Source organism: Cariama cristata, unplaced genomic scaffold, assembly GCF_000690535.1.
Source record: "Cariama cristata isolate BGI_N322 unplaced genomic scaffold, ASM69053v1 scaffold6230, whole genome shotgun sequence".
Taxonomy (NCBI): Eukaryota; Metazoa; Chordata; class Aves; order Cariamiformes; family Cariamidae; genus Cariama; species Cariama cristata.
The window spans coordinates 8,099-17,660 of record NW_009593968.1 but is presented as its reverse complement, the minus strand read 5'-3'; the positions used below and the strand labels follow the sequence as shown (position 1 = coordinate 17,660).

At 40.2% G+C, this 9,562-nt stretch overlaps 1 protein-coding gene across 1 annotated transcript; it reads left to right on the top strand.

The window, feature by feature from the left end:
• The first annotated feature begins 205 nt into the window (after positions 1 to 205).
• NUDT9 (nudix (nucleoside diphosphate linked moiety X)-type motif 9) lies at positions 206 to 6,848 on the top strand. The gene is made up of 7 exons (XM_009696105.1): positions 206 to 438; positions 1,850 to 1,945; positions 2,705 to 2,791; positions 4,058 to 4,169; positions 4,590 to 4,736; positions 4,983 to 5,067; positions 6,492 to 6,848. The coding sequence occupies exons 1-7, from the start codon at positions 245 to 247 to the stop codon at positions 6,665 to 6,667; spliced, it is 897 nt and encodes a 298-aa protein (XP_009694407.1). The 5' UTR covers positions 206 to 244; the 3' UTR covers positions 6,668 to 6,848.
• The last annotated feature ends 2,714 nt before the right edge of the window (positions 6,849 to 9,562 follow it).

Sequence of the window (9,562 nt, the reverse complement as noted above, 5' to 3'; positions counted from 1 at the left end):
GCTGAAGGTGAAGTTCAGAATTTGTTGGTCCAGGCATACATTTGCATGATGTCTGAAAGAAGCAATAATATATTAGATAGCTGCTTTCTGGAAAAAGCCTAGTCTGTTCCCCTTGCTGTAACATACTATGCAGATCTGGGATTAAATAACAGGGTTAAAGCCTTATGAGTGAGGTGCTTTTTTATCTTTTTTTCCTTTCAGTAACTTGTCTGCAGACTGTTGGGCCCATCTTCATCCTGTCAACATGTTCAACAGTGATAATGTCAAGTTCTACCACAGCAAAGCTCTCACCTCCCCGTATCCAGGATCACATGTTGAGCGCAGCCAGGTTCCTGAAGACAAAGTGGACTGGCTGGTTGAGTGGAGAGATTATAATCCTGTGGAGTACACTGCGATGTCTGTTTTAGCTGAACCCAAATGGGCAGATCCCCAAATCAAGTGAGTGGAAATTGTGGCTCTTTTCTCCTGTGAACATGGAAGGAGGAAATAGTGATCAGCTGAGTTAATAAGGTCATCAGCTTAAGTGACATGTGATTCTACAGTGATGTGTAAAAGTCAAGACCTGAATTGTTTGGGTTAGCTGTGAAGGTCTTTGACACATGATTTTACTGAGCTGGTTATTGAGGTAAGAGTAGTGTTAGTTGGAATAATGGACAGCTGTTGATGCTGTGTAGTGCTGCTTCTCTGTGTGGTGAGCTTAGTAAAAATCTCCTAATTCTCCTTAAGAATTTGGGAGAACATTTTCATAATATGCTTGTTTGTTCATGAATTGAATACAAGATGAGAAAAGAATTAAAGTAGAGCTGTAGTTCTTGAGTTGAGCGCTCTGACTCAGGAAATGTGACAGGTTGAATGCATGACTGTAATTCTTCTTTTGTGAATGTGTATATTCATTTTTATTGATTCTGTGAATATATTCGTATGCTTCTTGGCTAGAAAGTTAGATGCATGCATCTAGTGTAACTTGTGAGAGTGTGAAATGGCGATTCTTGTGTATGCACATTTGTTGAAAGATCAGAAGATAATGGCACTTGAGGTTTCAGCCTTACCTTCCTTGTTTCCCATTGCTGTATGAGCATGTGCTTCTGTTTGCTCTTAATTTGGTTTAGTATTCTGCTGATTGCAAGGCACACAACTCCTGAGGCTCTGTCAGGCTGCTGATGTTCTTGCCAAGGCACAGTTGGGAAAGTGTCAGGTAATCTTGTAGTAGGTGTTGGTAAGACTTGAAAAATGCAGAGTCATTTTTTAGGTATTAGTGTAACTTCCCGAATGAATTATGTGTGGAAGAAGCTAGTCAGTAGTTTGAAACTTGTGATGGTTTGAGAAGAATTGCTTTTGGGAAAGGAGATACACTTTTGTAGACAGATAGCTGCTTCTCTACCAGTTTTCAGAGGTGCACATACGAGATTGGCATTAAGCTAATCTTGAAAAGTGGTGATTATTAGCTTGTAACCTGGATAAATCATATCTAATAAAAATTTCTGCTCAATTTTTTCAATTAGCAAAATCTTTTTTTAGTTTTATCAATGGATAACATTCTTCTATGCTCTCTAACCTTAACAAGAATACCTTTGAAACACTTTGTTTAAATGAAAATTCAATGTTAAATACTTTAGAGGGGCACACTTATGTCTGCAGAACTAAATGCAGGGAGACTGTCATCAGCAAAGGTTGAGACTTTATAGCCTCCTATAGAAAAGGGAGGACCTGCGACTTAAGCTCTGGTAAAAACTGCTTATTGGTCAAATGGGTGTTGCTGATCTGGTCGTTGGCCTGCAAGCTTTTGTGGAGTGGGGGGGTGTTTTGTGTCTTATAACTGACCTTTATTAAATTATTCTTTTCCACACAGTGCTAAAGGTTTTTCTCCCAAATTCAATGAGAGAGATGGAGAAGTGGAGAGGAGGAGTCTGAATGGTTTGTATGTGGTTGAGAACGGGAGGCCCCGGTGAGTGGATTTTTTTGTTTGCGTATTTGTTTCAGTGATGTGGTTTCAGAGCTCTTACAGGCCTATCAGTTTTGATACATGGTACCTACTAGAACAAAATCAAGGTAGTCTCCCCTAGAGACAGGAAAAATTACACCACAGGGCCTGAGAGTTCTTTCTGGAAGAAGGTTATGGCAGAGAGGGACTGAAAGGTCAGCTGGTACTGCCACAACAGAGAGTTGTGGTGACACTGGAGTCAGAGGACGCCTAACACTGTTAATAGTAGGGTCTGTTGAATTAATTGTTTCCAGAGTTTGACCAGGTGTTGGGCTCTGAAGCTTTTGTACTGCTTGTGTGCTATGGTGGAGCAAAAGAGTATTTCCTTCCACTGAAAAATCCTGGCATAGCACAGGTGGGTAATCTCACCTGAAAATAATTTCTTTTCTTTCTGCCTTTGCACATAGATTCCATTTTCAGACAAGGTGGTGTGCACATAATGCTTGATCAGGAGTATCTTGGGGTACAAGATCTGGGAATCGACAAAGCCATTTTGTGTGTTTCCTTTCCCTGTTTTATCAAGCACAAAAAGAGGTTGATGAAGGAGAAAACCATGCTTTGTCTCTCTTTCTCTTTAAAGCATGTTGTGACACCAAATGTATGTTGCTATCCTTTCCTTTGTTGTTACTTAAGCTTCTTTAAAGGTGCTTTTTTAGAATACTGGGAGTGTATTTTGAATGTGAGGAAGTAAATATGTTTAATGTACTGTACCATTTATTTCAGAAATCCAGTGGGAAGGACTGGCCTCACAGGCAGAGGGTTGTTAGGGCGCTGGGGACCAAACCATGCTGCTGATCCTGTTGTAACTAGGTAAGGGACAGGTGACTGAAAGAGGCCCTGCAGTAGAGCAGAAAACCCCAGACATTTTGCTTTTTCTGTGCATCTCTGGGCAGCCTATTACTTTTTACGGGCCTTTTGTGTGTGTTTCTCTAAGTGTAAGCCCATTCAGATATGGATGTCTGAATGGAGAGATATATAGACATGTGGAACACAGATTTTGTAATTTTTTTTTTAGTCTTTGTCTCTGGAAAAGAGTAAGGACTCACTGCTAATTACGTAAAATCTTTTCTAAAATGCTGAGGAAGAAGATTAAAAAAAAAAAAAAAAAAACAAACAACAAAACAACCCAGGAAGCATAGTTTAATAGAAATACAAATAATCTTCAGTAGTGGATGTAAAAGCTGAAAGGGTTATGTGATAGTTTGAATACTGTGTGCGTAATATGCCAAAAGGCCTTAGATGAGGCATGTTAAATTGCAGGAATAAGTTTTTCTGTCATAGTGACTCAACCGCAAAGAAAAAAAGTGGTATGTGCCTGCTTTTCCTCTGTAAGAATTACTAACTTGGCCAGATATAGTATAGGAGGAGGTGGACTTAGGCTTCTCTTTTTTTTTTTTTTTTTTGTCATTGTATGATCTGTTTTACTGGTGCTTTTGCCAGCAGGATCTGTGTGTCCATGCTAACTATTTTACACAAAGAAAACATTCAGAAAAGATTGCGTAGTTAACAAAGGTGCAAGCTAGGAAGTGCCGTGCTGAAGATAAAAGCATTGTGAAAATTATCCTAATGTTTTTTACTTCTTTGTCTTTTCAGAAGGCTGCCAATGCTACTGAGTTGTTTCCTTGAAAGTAAAAGAAATGCTGTTTTTATTTTGTCTTTGTTTAGATAGCTTTTTGCTTTAACTATTGGTAGTTCTTAATTCCTACTGAAGGCAATGGTGGGTGTTTGTGGCCTTGTGCTGGTTCTAGGTGAGTGGTTCGGAGGTGTTGCAACCTGCATGTATGTTCTCTTCTAGCAGAAAGTATACTTGCCCTCTCAGTATGGCTAGGCACAAGTGCAGCTTGGTGAGCATTGCAGCTAGTAGGATGAGAGCTACGTCCAGCCCAAAGGAGCTGCTGCTCTCAGCATGGCCGCAAGATCTTGCGGGAAAGCATCCACTGGTCTGCCTCCGTGACTGTTCTTTCTCTGCTTTGTTTGCCCCCGCACAGGTGACTGTGCAGGTGCCTTGCTGTTCCTCTGCCAGGCCCTTGTGTCAAAGAAGCAGCAAAGAATGTTCTTGTTTGTCGTTTGCTGCAGGTGGAAGAGGGACAGAAGTGGCAATAAAATTGCTCATCCAGTTACTGGCAAAAATATCTTGCAGTTTGTAGCTATCAAGAGGAGAGACTGTGGGGAGTGGGCCATTCCAGGGGTAAGAGCAAAGCTCCGAGACAGTAAATGTTTTCCCGCTGGTAAGGCCACGAGGTGATAACTGGCGTGCGTGTGATAAGTGTGCTTTTTGATGAATGACCTCGTGTTGCAGAGGTGAGGAGAAATGCTCCTTAAACTAGCTTTGTCCAAGCATCAGCTGGTATGCCTTCTGCTGTTTCTGCCTTGGAAGGCGGTATTCCTATTTCATTCTGACAATGTCTTTAGCTTAGTGCAGGCACAATTTAATCCATTGCAGGTTTTGAAGGATGTGCATGCTTGCTCTTTACAACTAAGTGTAAAGTTCCTCTTATGTCCAGAATACGATGCAGGTAGATGTAGTATACAAAGAGCCAGTGAAAGGGGTGTAAAAACAAGTGGAACCTGAGGGATAATCACCTTTTTTCTTCCCCCCACCTCTAAGGGGATGGTGGACCCAGGGGAGAAAATCAGCACTACACTGAAGCGAGAATTTGAGGAGGAGGCCTTGAACTCCTTGCAGAAATCACCTGAGGAGAAAACGGAATTGGAGAAGCAACTCCACAAACTGTTCAGCCAGGAGCACTTTGTGGTGAGCTCTGTGTCTCTTGTGGTAGCCTCTTGAGCTATGCATGTAACTTGCAGCTGTATGGAACTTGAAAAAGTGTAGCTGAAATGAAAATAAGCTGTAATGTTCAGATTGTCGTGGTGTAGGAAATGGAAGGGACTATCAAAACCTTTGTAACGGCAAATGCATTGGAGAGGAAGAAAAAAAATCTTCTTACTGATTCCACCTTGTTTATTGTGGCACTGAGCTTGTTTTCGTTTGGGACCTTAGGTGTACAGAGGATATGTGGATGACCCTCGTAACACCGATAATGCCTGGATGGAGACGGAGGCTGTGAACTATCATGATGAAACCGGTGGGTATCTCCATGTGTGCTCTTAGTTGCGTTTTACTCTATGTGTCGGTTTGAAATTGGGGTGTATGTTGGGCTGAGATTGGCAATGAAATTGAGGGAGCATGTAAGTCAGATATAAAATACTGGACTAAAACCAAGGGGTGCGAGGGTCTCTTGTCTCCTAAGATATTTAACCATGACGGGTGGTTGTCATTTGCCTTTGGTTTCTGTCAGTTTTGAAATAAGGAACATATGGACTTTGCCTGACAATTTATTCATTTGTTAGCTGGTTCTAAGCCATGGACCATGTGCCTTCATATGGAGATAGAACATTGGACAAGGGTTCCTTGTCACTGTATGTACCTTGAATTAGTTTAATTTCCCTTTTTAATGAGTCTGGGGTGGAAGGATAGTTGGGTTTTTGTTGAATTTTTTTTTTCTTTTTTCCTTTAGTAGCTAGTGTGTGCTTCAGGAGCATTGTCTCTGGCCCCTGGCAGATTTTTATTGCACTTTTTTGCTTTGGTATTGTAATTACTTTGAAACCTTTTATCTCAGTTACCCTGCCAGAGTTACTGTTGGACCTTATTTTACTTATATAAATCAGTAGGAACAGGCATACATGGCTAGTTCTTAGATTGATCAGTTATCTTGGATTCTCATCTCTCACCTTAGAGAAATCAATCTAGGTGTCTCTGACTTCTTCAAGTCAGAGACTTCCTCTAGTGACATTTCCACGGTGTTTTGGGTAGTAGATGTCAGTGGTGAAGTTTCACATGGCACTGGTCCTTCGTTTATCAGCCCTCACAAACAGTGAAGATACTGTTTCTTTGGTCTTTGTTTCTAATACACATTTTGTAATACTTTTTAAAAGCATTTCTTTGGTTGTTGCCTGTGAAGTCCTGGAACTCTTTTTTGGAACCAGAGTAAGAAACTTCAGAGAGCAATTAGGAAGCCTTTCTGCATCCCTCCTTAAGTACTATTTTTGATTTTGGGGCTTTAAGTAAAGATGTAATTATTCTGGTTTTCCATAAGCATATATAAGTTTCAGAATTCAGTATGTCCTATAGAGTAGTACCTGAGAAAGGAAGCAGTCAGATGTTAGCCAAACAAACAAAAATCAAGGCAGAGAGATTGGCTAAACTTGTGGTGGTAAGTACATGTTGTCATAATGATTTCTAGTAACTTGTCATGCTGCTGATGGTACCCTAGAGTGGTGACAAGGAGTTAACACCACCTCTGCCACTCAGGATTTGCCTTAAAGTAGTGCAAGTATGAAAAAGCTTTCTGGCACAGAATCGGTGAGCAACTTAATCAGTTCTCTCTGAGAAGCAGTTGAAGGTTGCTGCCTGTGAAGGTGCCATGTAGAAGGGTGCAACTGATCGGATGTGAGAAGAAAAAGCAGGAAAAGACGCAATAGCATGTCCTAACTCTTGTTTTGTGAACAGGTGAGACAATGGATAAGTTGCCTCTGGAAGCAGGTGATGATGCTGGAGTGGTGAAGTGGGTTGACATCAGTGAGAAGCTCAAGCTGTATGCAAGTCATAGCTACTTCATTAAGCTTGTGGCTGAGAAACAGGGAGCCCACTGGAGTGAGGATCCTGGTCCTGCATGCCGTGAGTGATGTAAATGAGGAACTGGTGGACACCAAGGGGAGAATACATTTTCCAGCTTTGGAAGAGATGACACTGTCCTTTTCAGTGGAAATTCAGTGATAATTCTTTGAAATTCAGCTGGCAAAAACATTTGGCAGTGATTAAATAGAGGCTTTTTCAGATACTTCAGATTGCTTCTTTTGATTTTTTTTTAGCGTGAAATGAGATGAATGTGGAACTGTTACCTTGTTTTGCTTTCTTGTCTTCATTATTTGCAACCATTTCAGAATATCTGCAGATTTGCATGACAACACTGCGATTCTGGCTGGTGGTAGTTCAGAGCTGTTCACTTTAGCTCTGTATTTTTGCAATGATTTCTTGTCAGGAGTATAAATCCTTAAGGGATGTGAGACTTGTAGGATGATAATCTGAATAATGACTTAATTTAAGTGCTACATAATAAAGTGAAGTTTCTTTTCTGAGTCATTGCACTTAGCATGTTCTTTTCAGTGATTTTTCTATTTTGAGAGATTAGGTTTCACATTTATTTGCTTTCTAATTCACAATATGGATGGTACTCGCATCTGAATGTCTTATGGTGCCTTTATCTAAAAAGATAACTGTTGCAGGATGTAACTTGATGATGAGTTTTGGGAGCTGGATTTCGAGGTTCTTCTCTTCCTGCTGCTTATGGCAGTACAGCTGTTGGGGAGACTGTGCCACAAAGAGGATCATTGGAAAGAGCAGCCTTAAAGTATAATCTTGTAAATTGTGGTGATTTTTTTTTTTTACAGTTTAGGTAATGTGAGTAACTTGCAGTCAGGAGGCTGATGCGGGCCTTCTATGGCATGTATGCTGATAAGAGCTGTGCAAGTTGCTGACACTTCTTCCTGTGTTTTTAATCAAGGGGTAACTGCTGTTAATTGTGTAATAGTGTCAAGAGTTGGTGACGGTAACAGCTAAAAGTTGTGGCTGAGACCCGGGGAGGGGATCTTAATGAATTTTGAGCCGTGTTTTGAAGTAGGGTGGTGATAAATGTCATGGTCTGGAATGACCTTGTGTAACAGTACTGTGACATGCTCATGCATTGTTGAGACTGCTGGCCACATCCTGCTTAACTAATGGCCGATGTTAGGCCTTGCTTCTTTTCAACACCACGTCTTCCTCCCAATTAGCTAATGAAATCTGGAGGAGTCATGTGCCTTTATATGGGGAACCCTGGGAATCTTGTAGAGTTATTAGTATGTTCTTTTCAAAGGAAAAAGTTATGCTAAGTTATTCATTTCAATCCTTGCTCACCTCTTCCTGCACATTTGATTTCTTCTGTGGTCTTACTAAAGCAGCATAACTGCTTTATATTGCAGTAGAAGCTTCCATAGACTTGGTTTATGCAAAAATCATAGGTAAGATCTAGTGGTTGCTTAGGCAGAAATTATTTTGATTAATCTGTCCTCAGCATAGTGTGGAGACTGGGTAATATGTGGTAGGGCCAGATGAAGACCTGAGAGAACCTGTGAAACTCAGAATGGACAAAAGGCATAGCCAGCATCAGGAGTTCCCTTCCCTTTCTACCTGGTCTTTGGAAACAGGATCACTGAAATGACTTGGGTATATTTTTTTCTTAAGAAAAAATAAAAACAACTAAGAAATTTGATGCTCAGCATTTATTCAAGCTTAAAAAGTAATCAGTTGAGGTTTGAGGGAGCTGTGCACTATAACCCACACTGGCTTCAGAGATGGGTGTGTGAACCAGGACTTGGTTGTTACTTATCCTCAGTTTCCAGTGCACTGATAAGACAAAAGGTGGGAAGAAACTGTAGGAAGTTGAAGATAGAAGCAACAGTGTTCCATAGGAGACATCCATAGTTTTCGAGGTACATGCAGAGCAAAAGAGAATGGCAGGTGACAATTAATAGCAGTTAATTACTTTAATGTGCAATTAATACATTATGCAGAGCAGGCCCCTAGCAGTGTACTTGGCTTTTGAAAGCATGACCACAAAAGCAAACTCTTCTTAAGATCATGGGAGGTGAATGTGTAGCTCGTCATGGCTGAGAACAAGGGTGACTATACTGAAGCGTGTCAAAATACCATGATTTTTTCTTGAATGTTACTGTTTACATATGAAGTGCTTGACATAGTGTACAGTGCTAAAGATGAAAACAGGGGAAAATAATCTCAGTTCTGAAAGTACCATACTCGATGAGATAGGAAAAACTGCACTGTTTCTATAGCCAGTGTATTACTCCTGGAAAGCAAAATTTCTGTAAAGAATCTTTTAAGTCCTCACTAGTCTTGTTTTAAAGCCTTTTTTTTGGCAGGCTAAGTGGACTTGGCTATATGTTTTTTGGTAGTCATGGTTCCAGCAAAGCTTTCTGGTTAGACAATTTTCAGTTGGAGTGTGTGATCTTAGACGGTATGCTGTACAGAATGCAATTACTTTATGCGTATCCCAGTACCTTACTAATCAGGTCTTGATGCTTACTTGTGTCCTGAAATTTATTGCATAATTACAATATTGAAAGTTTACAAGTAAGCAAATATAGTGGCATTTCTTTTTGTTTAGCAAATCTTCTGGAAAATGGTCAAATTCTTTATATGGTTGATGTTATCTTGTATATTAATGCAAGTTAGATGTGTTGGGAAGTGTTATTTCTCAGCCCTACATGTTGTGCCTCTAACTTATCCTAAACTACTTTTTTTAAACATCTAAGAGATCATCTCTTGCTGAAGACTGGGATACCCAGACAAATACTCAGAGAATGTCTGAGGAATAGCAGTAGAATTTTGTGAAAGTTTGTAACTTCTTTTCAAGCTGAAGAAGTAGAGGTGTCTTGTATTATAAAAAAAAAAACCCAACACCCAGTTATCCCATAAAATGCATGTTCGCTAATTAGAAAGCAAAGTGGATTACTTTTCTCGAG